General features: G+C 36.7%; 1 protein-coding gene across 1 annotated transcript; it reads left to right on the top strand.

Moving 5' to 3' along the window:
* The first annotated feature begins 385 nt into the window (after positions 1–385).
* LOC135087308 (uncharacterized) lies at positions 386–988 on the top strand. Its single transcript, XM_063982106.1, has one exon. It carries the CDS (start codon positions 386–388, stop codon positions 986–988), a length of 603 nt encoding a protein of 200 aa, XP_063838176.1.
* Positions 989–25,538: the final 24,550 nt, after the last annotated feature.

Raw genomic sequence — 25,538 nt, 5'->3', positions numbered from 1 at the left:
AAAGGGTATGCGTACCAGAAATCGAAAAAGAAATTTTCGCCCTAGTAGCCTGGGACACCCTACTACGCATGCGTGAGTTATTCAAAGGAAAACTATAATAAACTTTCCAACAAGACAAAAAGTGCATGGAAATATCCCGAGTGTAAGTTACCACGATCAAAAGGCGATAACAGCAATACTCCTGTTAAAGAGGACGCGGCAGTCGTCGATGAACCCCTCCAGTTAGATTCATTGGATTCTCGATTTAAACAGCTCGAGTCTTCTATTGTATCAAGACTGCAGAATTTTTTCCACTCCAAAATCAAGGCGTTGCACAACGACATTAAGTAAGTCTATCCCAGAACTGGTAAAGTCTATAGAATTTTTGTCTGGAGCTTACGACGAGATGAAGTCGGAGATGTCAAGACTGAAGACTGAAACATCTGTGCTCCGTGATCAGAATACCAGGCTCAGTGAAAACGTCAAGGAACTAAGTCATAAATTGGCAGTAATCGAACAGCAGGCCCGTGAATGCAACCTCGAGATCCAGTGTTTGCCGGAAACCCTAAAGGAAAATCTTTTGAGCACGGTCTTGCAACTAGGAAGAGTATTATCTTGCCCATTAGAAGAAAAGGACATATTATCATGCACTAGAGTTGCTAGGTTGAACCCTAAGTCAACAAGGCCCAAATCCGTCATTGTTAAGCTGCCGTCGACCCGTGTACGAGACAACTTGCTTGCTGCTTGTTTAAATTACAATAAATCCCACCCTAAGGAAAAATTACACAGTTCTTTGCTGGGCTATGGAGGAGACAGAAAACAGATCTATGTGTGTGAACACCTATCTCCAAGCAACAGATCCCTACATGCCCAGGCTCGTCAATTCAGAAAGGACAACGATTACAAATATCTTTGGGTCCGCAATGGCCGCATATTGATGAGAAAGGACGACCAATCTCCTGTACTGTGGGTTCACGACACCGAGGCACTACAGGCGCTGTTAAAATAGGGTCTTCATCTTTTCCCTCTTTTTCTTTTTAATATAAGTTCTGTACATTGTCAGGCTTAAAAGAGTTAAGTATTTATTATCAAAACGTTAGGAGTATACGTGGTAAATTGCATAATTTGTATGTATCTAGTCTAAACTACGGTTATGACATCATAATACTCACAGAGACGTGGCTGAACGGCGGTGTATTTGATGCCGAAATACTTAACGATAACTATCGTATATACCGCAGAGATCGCGCAACCACGGCGTCTGCCAAGAGCGATGGTGGTGGAGTCCTGGCGGCTGTATCCAAGCGTCTTCAATCGCGTCGACTATCCCACTTAGAAGGTCCCGGCGAAGATTTGTGGATATCCGTTACGGATTCTAAAAGTCCCTCTGACACACTTATTATATGTGCTATATACTTGCCGCCGCCCGTTAGCATAGACAAACTTGATTCTCAGCTTAACTTTGTTATGGACAGTATTAGTTCCTTGCCAAATACCGAAAATTTACTTATTGTCGGCGATTTTAATCTGGGAAACGTTGAATGGATTCCTATCAAGAACCATATACGAGTCTCTTCAGCTATGTCTCTGCAATCTAAAAACTGTACTGTCTCCCATCTACTGTCCGATTTCATGTCTATACACAATTTGACACAATTTAACAATATTCGTAATCAAAATAACAAGATGCTTGATCTGGTGCTTTATAACAACAATCTTATAAATGTCAATAATATCATCCACCCACTTGTAGCTCCTGATTCGCATCACCCAGCCATTGTAATTTCAATTCCTTTCTCAACGTGCCAGTTTTTGAAAAAAAATAACTCAAGTAAATATAATTTTATGTTGGCAAACTATTCTGCAATCAATAATGATCTGAACTGCATAGATTGGGATCTTGAATTTGGAAAAGCCAATATCGACGACATGGTGGATATCTTCTATGAATTAGTAAACTCAACCATAGAAAGGCACGTCCCTAAGCTGTCTTGTCGTTCAACCAAGTACCCGTCTTGGTACTCGAAGAATCTCATTAGGTTGTTGAAGGAGAAGGATAAATTAAGGAAAAGGGTCAAACGGTATGGCAACCCCGTTGATATATTTGATTTCGAACAGGCGAGATCTAGGTGATCTAGATCTAGAATTGAAAAGTCTATTAGTAATAACGACATGAAGGCCTTTTGGGGATTTATAAAAAACAAGCGTAAGAATACCGAGTCAATACCCAATTTAATGCATTTAGGTAACGATAAGTATGACGAGCCTCTATCAATTTGCAATGCTTTTGCTAAGCATTTCTCATCTGTCTTCGTACATAACAGCCTAGGTTCTCCATTACCTGGCAAATCTCAGGATGACACTCTCTCTACTGATGCTATGCTCAGCCACATTTACCTGTCTGTTGATTGTGTAGAAAAGGCATTGAAGAGATTGGATCCAAAAAAGGGGGCGGGATCAGATGGTATACCGGCAGTGTTCCTTAGTAACTGCATCTCAGGTCTGTCCTGTCCGCTCAGTATTCTATTCAACCACTCTCTTTCTACTGGGACGTATCCTCTGCGTTGGAAAACTGCTAATAACAACATTAAATGTAATAAATTATAATTTGATTTATTGTAAATGTCTAGTTATGTTATAAAATAGTTTGCAGTAAGTAAAAGGAGTTGTATTGACCGTACCGAGACAGGTCGGGCGCTACCTGCTAGCCGGTTTGGGTGGGGATGGCTGTATAAAAGAACGAGCACGACCGTAGTCGTGGCATTCTGGCCTTACCCGCCGCTCGGTATTGTTGTCTCGGACCTGTGTGTGAGACTGCTCGAATATTATTATTGTTATTATTGTATTCTTACCGAAATACAACAATCTATAGTGTAAAAACTATACATCGTTTTATTTAACTTCCTGGTGAAACATAATGTCCTGCCCCTTCTGACCATTCTCCGACAAATATATAAATTATAACGCAATATTATTCCTTCCATTCACTTCAAATCATCGATGAAGAAAGGCAGTGGTATTATCAATAAGTTAATTGACAATTTACCGTTTGAGTTACATTTACCTGGATATCAATTTTGTGGTCCTGGCACAAAACTTCAAAAACCGGCCAAGTGCGAGTCGGACTCGCGCACCGAGGGTTCCGTACAAACCTGCAAGGTTTACAAAGTTCGTTCATTACGACAATCGAGTCATAACTATGGTATTTTTATTGCAAAATGAAATTCATAACATTACAATGGGGAAAGATGGAGGAGGAGCATAAATTTAAGACAAAGATCTCTTTATCGTTTAAGTAATCCTTTATTTTATATTAACATATATCATTTATCTATAATATAACTGAAACACTTATACTAGCCTTGCAGCAGACTTGCGAAAGTTCTTTTATTAAAGTTATTTATTTACTAAGTTTTTTAGTCACTATTTAGAAATCTGGTTCAAGGTTTGGTTTTGTTTGGTTTTCACGGGTTAAAGGCAATTAGATCTAAGTATTTGATATGAATTTCAACTTGATAGCTCTACGCGTTCATGAGGAAAAAAGTAATAAGTTTATATTTATTAAAAAATATATATTTTGTAATGTAACTAAAAATTTAAAGTTTTCGGAATTTTCCCTTTATGTGTGCTATAAAACGTTGCTTCATGCCAAATTTCAAGATTCTAGGTCGACTGGAAGTACCCTTTAGGTTTTGATTCCCTTGCGAGTACTTGCGAGTTTCAAAATATGCAGCAGGAAAAAACGGAACCCTTATAGGATCACTTTGTTGTCCGTCCGTCCGTCTGTCAAGACCCTTTTTCTCAGGAACGCGTGGAGGTATGAAGCTGAAATTTATATCAATTACTCAGGTCTACTGTCCCTTGAAGCTGTGAAAAAATCAAACTTCTAAGCCAACGCAATCAAAAGATACAGCCGTTTATGCCGCAAATTTTCGACACTTGCAAGGGAATCAAAACCTACAGGGTGCTTCCCGTGAACTCAGAATCTTGAAATTTGGTACGAAGCAACGTCTTATAGCATAGATAAAGGAAAAATTACGAAAACCATAAATTTTTAGTTACATCACATAATATATATTTTTTTAATAATTTTAAACTTACTACCCATTTCCTCATAAACGCGTAGAGGTATTAAATTGAAATTCATACCAAATACTCAGGTCTATAATACCTTTAAGCTGTAACAAAATCAAACTTCTATGTCAACGCAATCAAAAGAAACAGCAATTTAAGCTGCATATTTTGAAACTCGCAAGTACTCGCAAGGGAATCAAAACCTAAAGGGTACTTCCAGTCGACCTAGAATCTTGAAATTTGGCATGAAGCAACGTTTTATAGCACACATAAAGGGAAAATTCCGAAAACTTTAAATTTTTAGTTACATTACAAAATATATATTTTTTAATAAATATAAACTTATAAATTACTTTTTTCCTCATGAACGCGTAGAGCTATCAAGTTGAAATTCATATCAAATACTTAGATCTAATTGCCTTTAACCCGTGAAAACCAAACAAAACCAAACCTTGAACCAGATTTCTAAATAGTGACTAAAAAACTTAGTAAATAAATAACTTTAATAAAAGAACTTTCGCAAGTCTGCTGCAAGGCTAGTATAAGTGTTTCAGTTATATTATAGATAAATGATATATGTTAATATAAAATAAAGGATTACTTAAACGATAAAGAGATCTTTGTCTTAAATTTATGCTCCTCCTCCATCTTTCCCCATTGTAATGTTATGAATTTCATTTTGCAATAAAAATACCATAGTTATGACTCGATTGTCGTAATGAACGAACTTTGTAAACCTTGCAGGTTTGTACGGAACCCTCGGTGCGCGAGTCCGACTCGCACTTGGCCGGTTTTTTGATTACAAAATAGTGTAATAAACCAAACTTACTATGACATGTATACCTCTAAACTCAGTCTAAACTGAGTTACGAGCATTAGAATTTTGATGATTTTCATACTAGATTTGCTTTTTGCGCGCAAAGTTTTGTAAGAAATTGCAACAAAATATTGCGCTGATTCTGCTCCATACTGATGTCTGGAGCCTTTAACCCTTTCACGCATATGGGACACATTTGTCCCCGCATAGTTTTTACGATTTACAGTAATACTAGTTAAGTTAAACCCTTTGTAGTTTAATATTCTTAAATTTTATTATTATCTTTTATGATTATGCGCTATAAATAATGAAAAACGCGATTCCTTGTGTAAAAAAATACTGGCACAAAATGTGAAAAAAAAATTCGTTAGACGTCAAAATTAAAAAATATTTTAATATTACTTAGCGGCTGTTTGGTCATTATTTTTCTTCCGATTTACATTCACTAATAAGTATAATTATCGTTTTATTACATATTTTCCATTTTCTTCGTATGTATAATGAATATTATGTAAAAATCTGTATTGGGACACGGGTGTCCCTATGTGCGTCAAAGGCAACTTGGTTCTTACTAAGGATATTGTTTGCCTCGTTATAATTTGTATGTTTATATTGATGTTTTATTTATAATTCATACATATTTTTTGTAAATCATTTGTCTTCAAATCGACTTGAAGAAATTTCGCTCAGGAAAGACGAATTTTAGAAGTCATGATTTCTGAAAATAGTGATAACGAGGATGGTTTCCTCCCTGATGAAAGGGTGTCTACTGCTGGACAGAGGCTTCCCTGAGGATTTTCACAACAATCGTTCCTGTGCTGCTCGTATACATGAATGTACATGAGCAGCACAGGAACATGAGGCCTGCCACACTGCTTCTTCCTATACGTGGGCGCCACTCGAGAAATTTTCTGCCCAAACGGCCATCACTTCTGCGAGCTATGTATCCTGCCCATTGCCGCGAAAGTTTGGTAATTATGCAGGCTATGTCTGTTACTTTGAGTCTCCTGCGGACTTCCTCATCACCCTTTGGGTGACTTTGAGCCTTCTCATAAGGCCCATAGTGAAGGAACACGTCTCCGTTCCGTGCGTCATCGCCGCCAAGCCAACACACATTGGTCAAAGACTTTCAGTCAAAGGTCTTGAGACACTGCGATATTTTGGGTAAAAAGATGTCGCGAAGCCTCTCGGATGTTGTCCCCCCAAGTAAGATTCAACGATTGTAGTCACGGCACGGCTGAGACCTTAGAAGACCTAGAATCAATGCTCTATGGCCTCAGTACAGGCTTTCAATAAATGGGATTCAAAATAAACATGGACAACACGAAAAAATTATGTCAAATATCCGTGTTACACGCACTCCTCTGCACGCTGGAGACTCTACACTCAAAGTTGTTCTTGAAACAAACAGTGTATTTAGGTAGGTCTAACTTCAAGAAAGAGGTCTATAATGAGATGAGGATCAAATATAAAAATACGTAAGATATGATGCTATCTATTTTAAATTTCTTATTATAAATATTAAAAATAAGCTTATTGATTAAATTTGATGTGCAAATTTAGTGTGATTTGTATTTATTTTGCAATAAAAGCGTCGAAGTATTTTATTTTCAATATATGAGGGAATGTATACCTTAACGCATATAGGGACATATGTGTCCCCGACTGAAAAACACTGAAATACATAGCACTTATATTTTCTGTACTACTTTTATGTTAAATTAGACTAATATAAATAGATATAACTAAAGAAAAAATAATTTTATGGTTTGGAATAGTTATAAGCGTGTAAGGGTTAATGGATGGTATTGTTTGTTTACACATACAATCTCACTATTTTTGGCATGTAGGTACCTTAGTAAACTTAAAGCTTAGTTATAACAAGGAATTTCCGAAATTCTCACGGGAATGGGAATTAGCGGGAAAATCCTTTTGTATGAAAAATCTAAACCGCTTAAGTTAGACGCTTGAAATTTGGCATGCAGGTATCTTAGTAAATTTAAAGCTTAGTTTATTTATTTATTGATAAAGGTACACCAACAGCAATACACATTTAAGACATTCACAGTATACAACACATATTGGGGTTTTAGTTTAAATATGTTTGCCAATTACAGGTATACACAACAATTTCCAAAACATTGCAGCTTATTAAATATATTATTTGTGTATACAAAACACTAAAAATTTCACAATTAACGAGTCAAGCAATAAAGTTTTCCTATCACGAGTATGTACTGAAAGGCTGAAAATGATTGTTTAATTTGGTTTTGAATTTGGTAGAGGAATCGTTGAAAATGTCAATATCTGGTATTATGTTTTTCGTTTCGTTGTACAGGTTACATATTCTGGCTATGGGATAGTGTACTCCAAGATTAGTCTTGTGCTTCGGTATGCTGAACAACTTGCGTATAGGGTATCGAGGATATCTGTGAGGGACATTGATTTTAATTTGGCCAAGAAGATTAGTGCTTTTAAGTTTGTTGCTTAAAATTTTGTGAAGGAACATAAGGTCTGCCTTCGCGCGTCGGTTCTTCAGAGTTGTCATTTCGAAGAATGATAGCCGTTGGTTGTAGGGGCTCCTGTGGGATATACCTGGAGTTGAAAAGGCAAGATAGCGCGTGAATGCTCGTTGTATATATTCAATGCGCTGGGATGGCGCACTATAGACTGGGTTCCAGGCGACGCTTGCGAATTCCAGATGGCTACGCACAAGGGTATTGAAAAGAATCTTTTTAGTTTGAATATTTCTGAAACTTCTCGCATTTCTTTTCAGAAAACCGAGCATACGAGCCGCGCTTCTTATTGCTTTCTCCGTATGAGCAGTGAGTTTCAATTTGCTGTCAAGTATCACGCCTAAGTCTCTGACTTCCTTAACTTCTGTTAGGGTGACACCATTCAAGGTGTAGGTGGTGTCAACAGGGTGTTTCTTTTTTGTGTAACTGATGTGGTAACACTTGGCAGGGTTTAGCAACATCCCATTCTGAGCACACCAATCGGAAATGTTACTTAAGTCGGTTTGCAAATGGTTCGCATCTTCGGGTCCCCTGATAGTTTTACTTATCTTAATATCATCAGCAAACATATTATATTATTTAATTACTTACCTTACATACACGAATATTATTCATTTTCTTACCCTAAATTATTTTATTAATTAAATAGTGATATGAAAGATATTTTAACCATTTATTATCAAAACGTGAGGGGCCTGCGAACCAAATCTCATGAGTTTTTGAGTAGTGTACTAAATGGGGACTTTGACATAATTTGCATTACTGAAACTTGGCTAAATGATTCCTTTTACAATTCTGAATTCTTTGATAGTCGGTATGAGGTATTTAGGTGTGATCGAGAAGCGGCAACTTATGGTTGTAGTCGCGGTGGTGGGGTGGCCGTGGCCGTGCGCCGCGAGCTGTGCCCAGTCGCGCGGCCGGACTGGTGCGCGCCGCCGCCCGCCGACGAGCTGTGGTTATGCATTCCGATGCGCGGACGCACAAATAACTTCGCTAACACTTATCACTCCACGAATGAACCCACTTTCCTTCACTTAGCATGTACCTATATACCACACGGACCTAGACACGAGTCCTTATTGAGTTCTTTTTATGACAAAACTGTAGACATAATTCACTCACATCCTAAGGACGTCTTTCTAATATTAGGTGATTTTAATGTGTCTAATGCGAATTGGCAATATGATACTGAACTCGGTTACATGACCATACATTGCAATAATGAAGTGTTAAGCTCCTTAACGACAGAATTCATCAACTTATCAATGTTAAACCAGTACAACAGTCAATTTAATTCAAATAAACGCATACTAGACTTAGTTTTATGTACTGAACTGTGCAAGGTTGAATCGTGTACTTTTCCCTTAGTTCCGGAAGACCCGCATCATAAGTCGTTAACTATAGACCTACCTATATGTTTACCTGCACCTCTAAAACCTAACAACAATAAGAAAAAGAGGTATTTCAATGCTGATTTCGACTCTATAAAAAAAGGCCTTGTTTCAGTGGATTGGGACCTTACATTTTCAGGGTGTAAAGATGTCGACTCAATGCTAAGAGCTTTTTACACAATTATAAATGAGCTCATAGAAAGGCACGTTCCAGCACGTTCTCAAATTGATAACAGTAAATTTCCGCCTTGGTATTCACGCCCTTTAATTAAATTAAGCAATGAGAAACGAAAATACCACAAAAAATGGAAGGTATACGGTAACCAGTCTGATTACAGAATTTTCTCGTTACTTAGATCGCGTTTGCGTAAACTAGAATCTGAAACTTATAACAGGTATCTGGCCTTCTCAGAAGATAAAATTAGAGAATACCCAAAGTACTTTTGGTCATATGTTAAGTCTAAAAATCAATCAGAACAATTACCACAAAAAATGTTTTACAATAATAATGTATTGTCAGATGGGAATAATATTTGTCTCGCATTTAATGAATTTTTCCAATCGGTCTTTGTACAGTCGTCAAATGTTCATACAGATGTGTTTTCTGATACTCAGACAGAACATAACTTTCAAGTTGACATCGGACATATAAATTTAGATGAAAACATCATACTTAAGCAACTTAAATGTATCAACATTCACAAGGGAGCTGGTTCTGACGACATTCACCCTATTTTAATACATAATTGTGCTGATGAACTTTTAAAACCAATTACTATAATCTTTCAAACTTCTCTAAATTCTGTACCCCCAGTGAAAAGGGATCTAACTCGACTTAGATCAAAATTGACTTTATAACATAATGTGAATCTCTGAAAAATAAGCTATTTTTGTATCTAATCGGTGTCTTTCTACGACGTATAGAAAAGAAAATAAGTTTATGCCAAATGATACAAGTAAGGCTTTGTGAACCAATTTTGAGTTTTCTTTCGTGTAAATTGATACATGTCTACTTTTAACAAAGTGTACCGGAGGCTCCTTTCACTTTTTTATTGTGTCAAGAGGTATGACTCGTGTTACTACTTTTTACACGATTGAAGTTGTTCAGATTGAGTTTGTGATTAACAATATAAGATGACTCATATTAATATACACAAAAAAAAACTATGTATTGTTGGTTGGTGAAAAAGAATGTAACTTAATTTATAGCACAAAAAGTAAAAGACAAAAGATTATTTATTTTGTGTATAATGATTCAATTAGACTAATCCCATTAACCACAAAAGTTTCGTACATGTGTAAAATGTTATAAGTTACTTAGATCAAAAACATTTGAAAATCGCAACAAATAATTTGGTTAATTATTTGGTGTAAAATGATATAACTTAGCCCAAACGTCAGATTAAAGGAAAAAATAATGTCGTAGTTTATAAATCAAAGAATTTAAGTAAATAGTTTTAATAAATAATGGTGAACATCTACTAGTAAAACATATAATTGAATTCATAGTGCCTAACGTTGTCAATAAAAGTACTTAATAAGTGCATTATCGAATTTACAAGAGCTCCAACTACCAGAACTCTTTATAAACAAAACTCATCACCTTTGACAACAAATTGACCTGGGCGAGTCATTTCGAGAACAAAATAAAAATGGCCTGTATAGCATTCCATCAGTGCAAGAGACTCATTGGTAGTAGATGAGGTCTCAACCCAAAAATAACACTTTGGCTCTACACGTTGGTTATAATAATATAGCCCTCTTACACATATTATTATGGATCACTTGTGTGGTCGCACAGAACCCAACTATCCACAGCAAGATCAAAACTCCAAAGCCTGCAACGCCTAGTAAGCATAGCGGCCACTAGTTGTATGAGAACCACTCCATCGACATCACTTGAGTACCTTCTGAATCTCAGATCTTTAGACCTCTTCATTCAGGAGGAAGTGCAAGCAGCCGCTCTAAGACTTAAAAGTAAGAACGGCATATAGAAGCAAAACAAGGAGACAGGACATTCCACGATCCTGCACAAAACTCTAATAAAAGTAATACCTCTCACCGAGGCACCCATCGACAGAATTCCCTGTGTTCACATCTTCGACTGGAGATATAATATCCAGCTTACAGCGGAAACGCAAGATTGCTCTGGAATCAATGAAGTTAGGATATACACTGACGGTTCCAAAACCCAAAAAGGTACGGGAGCTGGTGTCTTCTCGAATTACCTAAATATACTAAGAATATCAACATCACTAGATAAAAACAATACAATTTTCCAAGCAGAATGCAATCAGAGCAGCACAGGCGGTTGCAACCATAGACATCCGAGGTCTGAATATTAAAATAATCTCAGATAGTGCAAGCAATACAAAGCAACTTAATATACTACATTATAATACTTATATTGGAATGCCATGACGCGCTCCTAAGTCATTGCAGACGCAAATGGCGTTATCCTGCACTCCTGTGGATCAAAGGGCACAGTAACCCTTGAGCAACGACGCAGCAGATGAACTGGCCAGAAGGGGATCGTACACGACGGTATTTGGTCCGGAACAATTATAATGCCGATACCATAAGCACAGATCAAGACCTGGCTGCGCTCCAAAATAGAAAAATAACACCACACAGAATGGAAAGATTGTGAAAGATGCAGGCAAACAAAAGATGCAGTTGTGGATAAACAGGGACAACATCCGCAAGGTCCTAAGTGTAATAACAGGTATGTTAAACAAACACCTACACAATATAGCTGTTACAGACAGCCGGATATGGATGGATAGTCTACTGTGCAGAAAGATGCATGGAGGCAGAAGAAAAACCGCAGCACGTGCACAAGGAGTGCACAAGCGTAGCAGATCAACAGGCTCAAATTCTCCAATCGCCAGGGTCGCTGCAGAAGGCCTGTAGCGACCTAGGTAGGCTGCTGCTACCTGGGGGATCTGTAGTGGTTGAAATAGGAAGATAAACTACAAATAGCGCACAATGGTTTAATCAAAAGGCTAAGTGCAATATTCGATTGCCCTGCAAAACTACGAAAGGCCTTATAATGGATACTATGTATAAAGTAAATAATTATGTAAATGGCATGTGTGGCTGGACTTTATCTGCTTAGCTCGCAAGTATAACATGTCTTGTTAATTCATGTCTCTATTGATTTAAGAAGATTCCCGCCTTAACTTGAAAAAATCGAACTGCCTAAGTTCGATTTTTTCAAGTTATTTATGATTTAAGAAGAGGCTGACAAGGGTGGCTAAATTTCTTGCGCTGCTTCTTCTTAGCACTGGCCCATTTAAGTCCCAAAATAAAAGTAGGGTTCAAGTAATACTAGGACGTGTTAAAAGGCTTTTTAAAAGCCTCTTTGTTGAAAACAAATGCATTTTATGACTTTAATAATAATAATAATAAATTTCATTTATTCAGATTACAAAGATCCAATTATGTTAGTAACAATGTTCTTACATCTAATGTTAGTAGTAATATTTGACATTATTAATTATTTATATATATTTGCTCCTGGTTTATTAGAGCGGTGATCCAATGTCTTATCAGGACACTGTCCCACCTCCCCGCCAAAACCATTAGAATACTGTTGGGACTGTCGAGCATTCGGTTTTTGATGGATGTGATTTTGTTTCTCATCACGGCTTGGAACCCGTTTACGTGAGCGTCGGCAAACATACCAGACGCACTACAGAATCTCGGCAGTCCCAGCAGCACCCGGAACATATTATTATAAAGAACACGCAGAGCGTTGAAGGTCTTTTGTGTATAGCTAACCCACAGGCCGCTCGTGTAGAAGGACTGACAGATATTATCCTTCTGGAGCCAAAAGGCAATCAATATAGCTTGACATCATCATCTCTGGTCCAGAGTTTGATTCCTAATAGGGTAATTGTAGAAAACAAACTTTTCTCTGTCTTCTGTCTAATTAGTTGATGTGAAACCATTGTTGTTTCTGGTCTTTATTACACAATTGCTTCAGCTATACTTACTTTAAAATAGGAGATAATGTATGTGATTTAGGCCGATATAATTCATGGTATATGGTGTAATAATTAATAAAATAGTAGTTTCAGATCAGAATAAACATTTAAGGAGTAAATAATTAGAATTCAGTCTCAAATTCTAGCCTTATTCCTTTACAATCGCCACTTATATCACTTTACACATAGTTATTTGGATACTTAGATCGCTGTTATGTTAGTTAGATCAGTTTACACATTTTTTTTCTCACCACAAAATTGGTGTATATTGATATAAGTAAAAATTTTTGGACGATTTACCCTAAATAACCTGAAGTAATGATTCCTCATAGTGTAATTACTTATGTTTGTTTTACAACTTTTTCTAAAATTAAAGAAACAAAAAATTATTAACAGAAATGGCGGAAAATGTATCACTTTACACTTGTTAGCGTGTGGTCAATTCAGTGTGGTGTAAAATGATTTATGTCCCATTACATCACTTTACACGAATGTAAAGTGGTCGTGCATGGTGATATAACTGTGTTTTTATTTAATTACGAAAAAACCACATGCTATATTTCCCAAACTGGCACACTGCCTAATTATATCTAACATTACCTTTCACCTAAAAAATATTTCACCAAGTTATCTCTAATAGCGATGAAGCAGGATTTTTTTTAACTTCAAATGCGATTTCCCAAAAATCACCATTTTCGACTTAACTCCCTTTTCACTGGGGGTACAGAATTCAGGCGTATTTCCTAGTATTTGGAAACGGGCTCTGATCACGCCGATACCTAAAAATAAACAAAAAGAGTTAATTACACAGTACCGTCCAATTTCTAAGTTGTGCGTACTGGGCAAGATATTAGAGAAAATTGTTACAGCCCAACTCTCCTATGCCATACGTAATCATATTTCTGATAAACAACATGGTTTTATTAAATCACGCAGTGTAGATTCTAACATGGTTACCTTTACAGATTTTATTCTAGATGCGATGGATAAGGACACTCAAGTTGATGCTGTGTATACCGATTTCTCCAAGGCTTTTGATAAAATTAGTCACAATCTATTAATCAAGAAGCTTTGGAGTTTCGGTGTGCATGGTAACTTGCTGAGATGGCTCGATTCTTACATCAGAAATCGAAGTCAAGCTGTCTGTATTAAAGGGTACTGCTCAAGCTTTCTACCAATCCCATCGGGTGTGCCCCAGGGACCGCACCTTGGTCCCGTGCTGTTTTCTATATACATTAATGACATGAGCAGTATCTTGCGTAACTGCAACCACCTACAATATGCAGACGACACCAAAATATTCGGAACCATTAAGGATGTGGGTGACTGTCACAAACTGCAGTCTGATCTAGATTCTCTTAGTAAATATTGTTTAGAAAACCAATTGTTCTTAAATACTGATAAATGTTTTGTGATAACATATACACGAAAAAAGAAACCCCTACTTTTTAATTACAACTTAAATAACATGGTCTTAAATAGAGTCGATAGAATTCGTGATTTGGGCATAATAATGGATAGTCAGCTCTCATTTAAACCACACATAGATGCTATAATCCAAAGATCTTATCGTAATCTAAGTTTCATTACCAGAATATCTAAACCTTTCCAGAAATTGATTACCTTTAAAATTCTGTATTTTTGTTTTGTCCGTTCAATACTGGATTTCGGGTGTACCATCTGGAACCCTCACTTCAAGCAGGATATTGATCGCATAGAGAAAATCCAAAGAAAATTTATAAAAGTATTAAATTATCGTAGTAACCACAGCTCGGATGTGTCATACTGTGATTCTTTAAAAACACGCAAGTTACTTACCCTACAGAACCGTCGAAAACAATTTGATCTAGTATTTCTTTTTAAATTACACTATGCAACACCAAAAAAATCACTGATACCCCGAGTGATGATTCGTATTAGGTATACCTACTTAGTAAACAACAGAAAACAAATTCATAACTTCGTATCACGTCCCAAAACATAAATAATAGAAATCTTACTTTATTTACGTTCCGCAACATTTGGTTGAGGGTACTTATAAAATTTTATCATTGATGTGTACAAAAGTCATCAGAACATTTAAATTACTCATAAATCTACAAAATGCCGCGTGTATGTGTTAATTCTCCTGACTTATTTTGTTACGTTTGCGGTCAATTTACTCCTAAAAGGCAATCACAAATCACCAGATTTTCATGAAAAAATTAACAGGATGCTGGATGCGTATCACAAACTAGGATGCAATATGTCATTTCTTACACTCCCATTTAAGTTTATTTCTGGATAACATGGGTTCAGTAAGTGATGAACACGGAGAAAGATTTCATCAAGAAATAGCAGAGTATGAGAAGCGTTACCAAGGTAGATGGGAGCCAGGGATGCTTGCAAATTACTGTTGGAGCCTCCAGAGGGATACTGACACTACTGACCATAGGAGGAAAGCCAATCGTTCAAAAAAAAAAAATTTTTTTTAATGTAGAATAACAATCTATGTCCATATTTCGTACAATTTTAAATAAAATCAATAAATGCGTTTCATTAATAAACTTGATGTGATACAACAATTTTATTTCAATATTTCAAACAGTATTAAGGTGGTGAATCATAATTACATACTGTGAACCCAGTGAATTTTTTTTTTTTTAATTTGTTGCAGAGTGTTATTGAACTCCCATGTAGACTCCCCGAAATTATTATCGAAAATAAATTTTGTTGTCAAAACTCGTTTGCCTGCACGCTCCTCACGTACCATTAAAATGTTTGTGCCACCATTATCTCGTAAAAATTATACTCGAAATAACTACATTACTCGCTGCCTTAATATGTACAACACTGAATTTTCCAACATAGATTTATTTAATAATTCCATAAACACAATTAAGTCCAAGCTCACCAAACAACTTTTGTAATTTAATGATTAAGAAAGAGTCGATAATTGTTTAGTTTTTCTCGAATATGCACTTGAACACCTTTAGTTTAAATGCCATTGTAAACTTATAAACCTATCATAGATGTACTTAAACTTTAGAAATATTATTGTCTTGTAACTATCCGTTCATTTAATTGTTACTTTTGGGCACTCGTTGTCTTTTTTCTTAGTTACTATTTTTGTTTAGAAGTGATATTTGTAATGACTGTTTTTGTGCCAAATAAATAGAAAAAAAAATAATATATATACACTGGCGTGACTTATTTTTGCAACTATGTCATTGATGAATATTAAAAACAACAAGGGACCCAGATGAGAACCCTGTGGAACGCCAGACACAGCGTAGAATACTTTTGACTCGTATCCATTTATGGCCACGGCCTGGGGTCTCTTTGACAGATAGGATACAAACCAACGCAACAGCGACCCATAAAAACCCATGCCTTGAAGTTTGCACAAGAGAATGTCGTGATCGACCTTGTCGAACGCGCTTGAAAAGTCGGTATATATAGTATTCACTTGCAAGCCCATGTCAACCTCCTGAGATACAGTAGAAACAAAAGATACCAAATTGGATTCCACAGATCGGCCACGCATAAAACCGTGTTGTACCTCTGATAAACTATTTTCGGTATAGTTGTAGATTAAGGGGTATACGAGGCATTCGAACAACTTAGAGAAGCACGACAATATTGATATCGGCCGGTAATTAGCGACATTAATTCTGTCGCCTTTTTTTATAAATTGGTAAAATTCTGGCCTTTTTCCATTCATTTGGAAACATTCCATCGCGTAAGGAACGATTAAATATTATCGTTAATGGAATGACCAGTGAGGCACCGCATCTTTTTACGAAAAAAGGTGGTATGTCATCTGGGCCGGGACCCTTTTTGGTATTTAGTAGTTTTATTTTTGCTAGGACCTGCGTCTCGCTTAATTGCAAGTTAGTAATGTGTTCATTAGTGCTCATATCTGAGTTGCGAATATTGATGTTATTGGTAGTTGAGTATACCGAAGAAAAGTGGCTTGCAAATAAATTCGCTATCTCAAGCCCTGAGGACGCGGTCAAGCCATTCAGTTTCATTTCAGAGGGCAGAGCCGAGACACCTTTGCGTTTATCTTTTATGAAACGCCAAAATTTATCAGGATTTCTACAAATGCTTGTTTCGATTTCCTTCATGTAGTTATTATGACAAATTACAGAAAGTTTATGACAACGTTCCCTAAGTAAATTGTATTCATATTATTTTGTCTCTTAAGTTATTATATCTAATGTATATTTTACGAGCTTTGTTCTTTTCACCAAGTAGTTACAATAGGATATTGCAAAATTCCCACGGGAACGGGAGTTAGCGAGATAAAACATTTGTATGAAAAAATCTAAACTGCGTAAGATAGACGCTTGAATTTTGGCATGCAGATACCTTAGTAAACTTAAAGCTTAGTTACAACAGGATATTGCAAAATCCCCAGGGGAACGGGAGTTAGCGGGAAAAAGAATTTATATGAAAAAATCTAAACCGCGTAAGAAAGACGCTTGAAATTTGGCATGCATGTACCTTAGTAAACTTAAAGCTTAGTTGCAACAGGATATTGCAAAATTCCCACGGGAATGGGAGTTACCGGGAAAAAACACTTGTATGAAAAAATCTATACCGTGTAAGATAGATGAAGGGGGTAAAACGGGATCCACGCGTACGAAGTCGCGGGCGGCCGCTAGTTTTTAATACTTCCCTAAATAAAACCTCAGCGGCACGGAATTTGGCCCAAGCCTAAACAACCAGATATAAGGCCAAATAGGTGTTGTATACCTAAGTTTCGTGTGACATGTTAACAGAACATTTGTTTTTATTAATTTAAGAGGCTAGATTTATAAAAAAAATGCGTCTGTTTAACTTTTTTGACTCTAGAAACGCATTTCGTTGTTGGAGCGTAAAGAGTACGGGTAAGTTTAAATTCGATATTAAATGTTGTAAGGGTTTGGCGCTTTGTTTTTTGTTTTTAAATTAATCTTAGGGTTATTCTCGTTTCCATAATTTGAGAATAATGCCCATTACTCCAGCTCAAGTTGCTCAAATAGTGTTGCTTAGAAGTCAAGGGCGTATGCAGCGGGAGATGGCTGAAACTTTCAATTTATGGCGTACAAACTTAAGATACACGTTAAAAAGGCATGACCAGACCGCCTTTTACACAAGAAGACCAAAAAGTGCCGAATTAAGGTGTATGCCAGCGCGCGATGGCCCGATTATAGTGCTTGAAATATCAAGAAATCGGGTTCTCACTACGTTTGAGATACGCCAGCGTTTACAAACAGCAAGCCCAGCGAATATCAGTGAGCACACAATAAGAAGAAGAATGGAGGATGATAACCTGTATACTCGAAGACCAGCTCGAGGACCAAAACTTCTCCAATACCTTCGCGAAGTGCGACTTACGTTTTCTAGAGAACATGAAAATTGGACGCAAGGCTAATGAAGTAAAGTTCTATGGATCGATGATTGCAGAGTCACCTTAAGAGCTCCAGACGGCCGTGGAAGTGTTTAAAGAAGGTGCGGAGACGAATTACTACGCAAACAAACAGTTTTCATAAAGAGTTAACTCCATTAGTCTAACGTCCAATTTGCATGTTTTCTAGAAAACGTAAGTCGCACTTCGCGAAGGTATCGGAGAAATTCTGGTCCTGGAGCTGGTCTTTGAGTATGCAGGTTATGATCCTCCATCCTTCTTCTTATTGTGTGCTCACTGATATTCGCTGGGCTTGCTGTTTGTAAACGCTGGCGTATCTCAAACGTAGTGAGAACCCGATTTCTTGATATTTCAAGCACTATAATCGGGCCATCGCGCGCTGGCATACACCTTAATTCGCCACTTTTTGGTCTTCTTGTGTAAAAGGCGGTCTGGTCATGTCTTTTTAACGTGTATCTTAAGTTTGTACGCCATAAATTGAAAGTTTCAGCCATCTCCCGCTGTATACGCTCTTGACTTCTAAGCAACACTATTTGAGCAACCTGAGCTGGAGTAATGGGCATTATTCTCAAATTATGGAAACGCGAATAACCCTAAGATTAATTTCAAAACAAAAAACAAAACGCCAAACCCTTAAAAAATTTAATATCGAATTTAAACTTACCCGTACTCTTTACGCTCCAATAACAAAATGCGTTTCTAGAGTCAAAAAAGTTAAACAGACGCATTTTTTTATGAATCTAGCCTCTTAAATTAATAAAAACAAATGTTCTGTTAACATGTCACACGAAAGTTAGGTATACAACACCTATTTGGCCTTATATCTGGGTGTTTAGGCTTGGGCCAAATTCCGTGCCGCTGAGTGTATCTTACGCGGTTTAGATTTTTTCATACAAACGTTTTTTCCCGCTAACTCCCGTTCCCGTGAGAATTTTGCAATATCCTGTTGTAACTAAGCTTTAAATTTACTAAGGTACCTGCATGCCAAATTTCAAGCGTCTATCTTACGTGGCTTAGATTTTTTCATACAAATGTTTTTTCTCGCTAATTCCCGTTCCCGTAGGAATTTTGCAATATCCTGTTATAACTAAGCTTTAAGTTTACTAAGGTACCTGCTTGCCAAATTTCAAGCGTCTAACTTAAGCGGTTTAGATTTTTCATACAAAAGGATTTTCTCGCTAATGCCCGTTCCCGTGGGAATTCCTAAGTATCCTATAACCTGCCCAGGAGTATGAAGAATAATTGTACCAAGTTTCGTTAAAATCCGTCGAGTAGTTTTTGTTTCTATAAGGAACATACAGACAGACAGACAGACAGACAGACAGACAGACAGACAGACAGACAAAACATTTACTGATTGCATTTTTGGCATCAGTATCGATCACTAATCACCCCCTGATAGTTATTTTGAAAATATATTTCATGTACAGAATTGACCTCTCTACAGATTTATTATAAGTATAGATAAATCAATTTTTTTTTAGACGTCACTTAAGTAAGCAATAATTATAAAATTCAGTCTTTGAGACCAAATTATTTGGCCTTAGCGTTTTATATGGAGAATTTCACCAAAATTAATTTTTCCATCATCATCATCATTTCAGCCACAGGACGTCCACTGCTGAACATAGGCCTCCCCCAATGCTTTCCATGTTGATCGATTGGTAGCGGCCTGCGTCCAGCGCTTCCCTGCTACCTTTACGATGTCGTCGGTCCACCTTGTAGGTGGACGTCCCACGCTGCGTTTTCCGGTACGCGGCCTCCATTCCAGAACCTTTCTGCCCCATCGGCCGTCAGTTCTGCGTACTATGTGCCCTGCCCATTGCCACTTCAGCTTGCTAATACGTCGGGCTATGTCAGCGACTTTGGTTCGTTTACGGATCTCCTCATTTCTGATTCGATCTCGCAAAGAAACACCAAGCATAGCCCTCTCCATAGCACGCTGTGCAACTTTGAGCTTCTGTATAAGGCCTATAGTGAGAGGCCACGTTTCCGAGCCATAAGTTATCACTGGTAACACACATTGGTTATACACTCTAGTCTTCAGGCATTGAGGTAATTTGGACGAAAAGATGTTGCGTAGTTTCCCGAACGCTGCCCAGCCGAGTTGGATTCGACGATTGACCTCCTTCTCGAAATTGGACCTACCTAGCTGAATCGTTTGTCCGAGGTATACATACTTGTCGACAATCTCGAGAATTGAGCTCACTCACCTTCGGTTTGCCGACGATATTGTGGTCATGGCAGAATCGTTGGAAGATCTTGGCACAATGCTCGAAGACCTTAATCGAGTTTCCCAACAGGTAGGCCTGAGGATGAACATGGACAAAACGAAGCTTATGTCGAATGTCCATGTTACGCCCTACCCAGTTTCAGTTGGGAGCTCAAAATTTTTCCATACTATTTTTTAAAAAACCCTAAATTGAAACTTTATAAAATTTTGTAGGTAGATTCAATTTTCAATTTCAAAATATATTTATTTTGTAAAATAATGTTACATCAAAACAGTTCTAGTGTACATTTTAATCCTAGGCTGTTATAAAAATGTACATTTAACTGTTTTTAAGCTAATTCGCTTGTTAAAAACTTATAAAATATACATTTTATCTATATTTACGAATCTTAAACTGTATTAAAAATTTATTTATAACAATAAATATTTGCCTATGTAAGCTTTAGTTAAGCATTACATTTATTAGCATGTTTTGTAGGTAGATTAAAACAACATTAAGCTATAAAAAAATTAAGACATTTTTTTAAAAATTGGTATCAGTATAAAAATATATTAATTTTTGTTTAACGGAAACGGACAACAATTAGGACGAGCTGCCTTTTAAGATTGAATTCTAATTTAAAGAATAAAATTAAGTTTAACATTTTATACGTAAAAGTAAGCCCTTGTCACGATTATTGCTTTAGGAGCAGTGACATAATAAAATTTAGACTAGAAGTTAGAGAAATAAAAGATAGATTTAAGTTACAAGTAATTTATTTAGATTTAAGAGAAAGAGACCTTAAGGGTATGGGTTACGAGCAAACTATCATATCGCACGAGATTCGTCACCGGTGGTAGTATATTCAAACCACTGTCCTCGCTAGCATTGATGGTGATGTGGGTTGGTTCTTCTTGATGGTAGGCCCGCAGAGTCGTCGACGCGCCAGACGGCTAGGGCCGTACGCACTGTGGTGTAGGGCCACTTAGAGTGTGCGCACGGGCCGTCCGACACGGCAGGCAGCTCTGCCGGGTTGAAGAGCCGCTGGCCATGCATGGCAGGTTTTTGTAGTGAAGAAGATGAGCGTGAAGGTAAACGTGAACCCCGGTAGCGGGGTTCACCAATACGCGATTACATTTTAGTTTCTAGGTTATTATGTACATCGCGGGTCCGGCGGTGACGGACAGCGATACGTCCGTGCTCAATAACGCTCTGGCTCGGACTAGGAGACGCGGCGGGGGCATCGCGGCCGTAGGCGCGTCGCTTGCGCATGCATAAAAAACAGTCCGCCCGCTCGACAGAGAACAAAAGAAATCTCGAACGACTTGTTTCGCGCGGGTTTGCTTGTAGATTTATTATTTTATTTATTTTATTAGTGTAGAACAATATGAATTATTTAATTAAGTTATTTAGTTAGGTAGTTTACGTAGATTTAGATATATTATTATTAAAGTATATTTAATTAGGTAGATAATAGTAATTAAAGTAGAATTTAGATCTAAGATAAAGATCAGCGGTAACGCTAACCGTTACATATCCCCCTTTTTACGGTAGGATTTTACCTAAGGAAAATCCGCTATCTTAACTGTACTAGCTAATCTTGAGTCTGACTAACAAAATAAACATTTTAGGTCTGTTTACTTGCAACCTGACGTACAGAGTATATGATTTTTAGTAGATCTCATAATACTCACAAGATTGATTAAGTTAAGATTTAGAGAAAGTCACAAGATAACTATAAATTAAATGAAGAGGTCGGAATATTATCTGTAGGGTAGACTACAGCTAATTACAAGTATGCACAGTTGTTTAGCAACTGCTGCACCCAACAACTTCCTATCTTGAGTCCTAAGCAATGCAAAGAGGTACTTAGTAGAGTGTACTTTGCAATCCATTTTAGATGGTGCGTCAGACAAGACAGTTAAAAATAGTTTTAGACTTTATAATTAAGTTAGATTTCCAAAGATAGGTTTAAGAGATATCAGTAGGTAAGATACGAGTAGGTATAATAAATTGTTTATTTTTAGTAGTATTTACAACTTATTATTTTATTTAATAGTTTAATTAGAAGTAACGTTTTCAGTTACAAGTTTAATTTATATTTTAGTTAGAATTACCGAGTGCGTAATATAAAAAAAATACTAGGTAGGCACGCGGGTGTGTGTTGCAATTTACACAATAAGACAGTAAGCATTACAGTTTAGTTTAACAAAAGAAAATCCATGTGTGGTAGGTAGTAGTCAAAGTTAAATTATATTACCAAAGGTAGGTAGAATTTAGTTAATATTATAAAATGTAGGTAGATACATTTTATATTTAACAAAATTATAGTAGGTAGAATAGTATAGCTATTCTCCACAAAAATTACAAGTTTAGTACTACCACACAGAGATCACAATATTAGTTACAATCTTATAACTAAGTTATTTGAATGCCAACACCAAGAATAACCATTTATTACAAGTAAAACTCACTGGTAACGCCTCAAGTGCGATAGAATAGACCGGTATGGGCGCCAATGTCACGATTATTGCTTTAGGAGCAGTGACATAATAAAATTTAGACTAGAAGTTAGAGAAATAAAAGATAGATTTAAGTTACAAGTAATTTATTTAGATTTAAGAGAAAGAGACCTTAAGGGTATGGGTTACGAGCAAACTATCATATCGCACGAGATTCGTCACCGGTGGTAGTATATTCAAACCACTGTCCTCGCTAGCATTGATGGTGATGTGGGTTGGTTCTTCTTGATGGTAGGCCCGCAGAGTCGTCGACGCGCCAGACGGCTAGGGCCGTACGCACTGTGGTGTAGGGCCACTTAGAGTGTGCGCACGGGCCGTCCGACACGGCAGGCAGCTCTGCCGGGTTGAAGAGCCGCTGGCCATGCATGGCAGGTTTTTGTAGTGAAGAAGATGAGCGTGAAGGTAAACGTGAACCCCGGTAGCGGGGTTCACCAATACGCGATTACATTTTAGTTTCTAGGTTATTATGTACATCGCGGGTCCGGCGGTGACGGACAGCGATACGTCCGTGCTCAATAACGCTCTGGCTCGGACTAGGAGACGCGGCGGGGGCATCGCGGCCGTAGGCGCGTCGCTTGCGCATGCATAAAAAACAGTCCGCCCGCTCGACAGAGAACAAAAGAAATCTCGAACGACTTGTTTCGCGCGGGTTTGCTTGAAGATTTATTATTTTATTTATTTTATTAGTGTAGAACAATATGAATTATTTAATTAAGTTATTTAGTTAGGTAGTTTACGTAGATTTAGATATATTATTATTAAAGTATATTTAATTAGGTAGATAATAGTAATTAAAGTAGAATTTAGATCTAAGATAAAGATCAGCGGTAACGCTAACCGTTACACCCTTGAAGTCAAATTTCAAATAAAAAAAGAATTATGGACATAGCTATACTATGAAAGAAATTACATAGCAATTAACATTGAAGAAAAAACAAACGCTAATTTCATACCTTATACAACTTTCATACAATTATTTATGTAACAAACGCCTAACGTACTAAGATATCAAGTACAAATTATTTTGACCGATCATGAACCTCCTAAAATACTAAGTTTCTTTTTTATATTTTGTTTCATTTAGAAAAACTATAACTTATATGATACATTTAAAAAATAAGACAAAAAACAAAAGATTACTTTAATATAAACAGATAAACTATCGTCGTGCCGGCCGGCAATCCGACTTCGTGACCATTTTGCGAAAAAATGACACTGACACTGACAGTTGATGTTGGTAGTAAGTTTTTGAGAGTTCTCGCTCATTCCAGCGAGAAACTCTCAAAAACATTTATTCAAGGATCACTCAAAATAATTTCATTTTCGTTCATTCTATTTCAAACGTAAAATGTTATGATGTGATCATTTTATAATCAGTTTGATAAAATCCACGAATCACGACGGTCATATTAAATATCAAAATATGAAGTTTCTGAAACAAAAACAATCGCTTAAGTTAGATTGTGTTTGTCCTACCACAATAAATGAGCAAAAGCGACATGGAAACTTATTACCAAACTCTATACGCAGTATTGTTTGCGGCCCATCAAATTGTGGAAAGACTAATTTGGTAATAAGTTTATTATTGCACGAGAATGGTCCGAGATTTCGTAATCTCTATGTTTATTCAAAATCTTTATATCAACCCAAATACATACTTTTAGAAAAAGTTATGGATATGGTGGCTGGTACGTCTTACAACAAATATAATCATAACAGTGAGATTTTAAGTCCACACGAAGCTTTACCAGACTCAATTATTATATTTGATGATGTTGCGTGTGAAAATCAAAATAATATCCGTGACTATTTCGCTATGGGACGTCATAAGAACATTGATTGTTTTTATATTAATCAAACTTATACTAAAGTGCCTAAACAATTAGTAAGAGACAATTCTAACCTGTTAATATTATTTAAACAAGATGACATAAACTTGAGACACGTGTACGATGAACATGTGGGGTCCGACATGTCATGGAATCAATTTCGCGAAATGTGCTCAACTGTGTGGAGTAATCCTTTTAATTACGTTGTTATAAATAAAGACTGTGAACGAAATAAAGGATGTTATAGAATGTCATTTGATACATTCATAGTACTTGACTAACGTTCATATATGGATGTTAAATTAATAATGAATCAGTTTCATTTGTGATTTCGTGCTGAGTGGAAATAAACCCTGAAATGGAACGAAATTTAAAAAAACAAATCGTCAAATACGCAGCGGTTGTGAAAAGTAAAGTCCATAAGATTAAAGATAAAAAAACTTCAAATGACATGGCTTTAGAAACAATTTTTAAGCCTATTGTTGACCCTCTTACTCAATTAACAAACCGAACTGGTGAAAAACGTCATTGTAGTGAAGAAACGGAGCAAGATTTATTGCCAAAAAAAAACAAGTTTAGTGAAAACGAGTCATCAACTTCTTCTAGTGAAGACTTTGAAGAACCTTTCAACGATGAAGGAAACTCTGATAATGAATTTTATCCATCCAACAAAACTCTCACAACATCACTCTCAGAAGATCATAATGTCAGTGAAAATTCGTTTAAATCTCTACAATCATCACCAAGTATTGGTAATCAATCTATATCTTGGTCCACGTCATCAGAAGCTATGAATGACGTACCTTATGGATT

This window comes from Ostrinia nubilalis (assembly GCF_963855985.1).
Source record: "Ostrinia nubilalis chromosome W unlocalized genomic scaffold, ilOstNubi1.1 SUPER_W_unloc_1, whole genome shotgun sequence".
NCBI classification, from domain to species: domain Eukaryota; kingdom Metazoa; phylum Arthropoda; class Insecta; order Lepidoptera; family Crambidae; genus Ostrinia; species Ostrinia nubilalis.
Note: the sequence above shows the minus strand (reverse complement) of the source record. Positions and strands in the feature narration are given on the sequence as shown.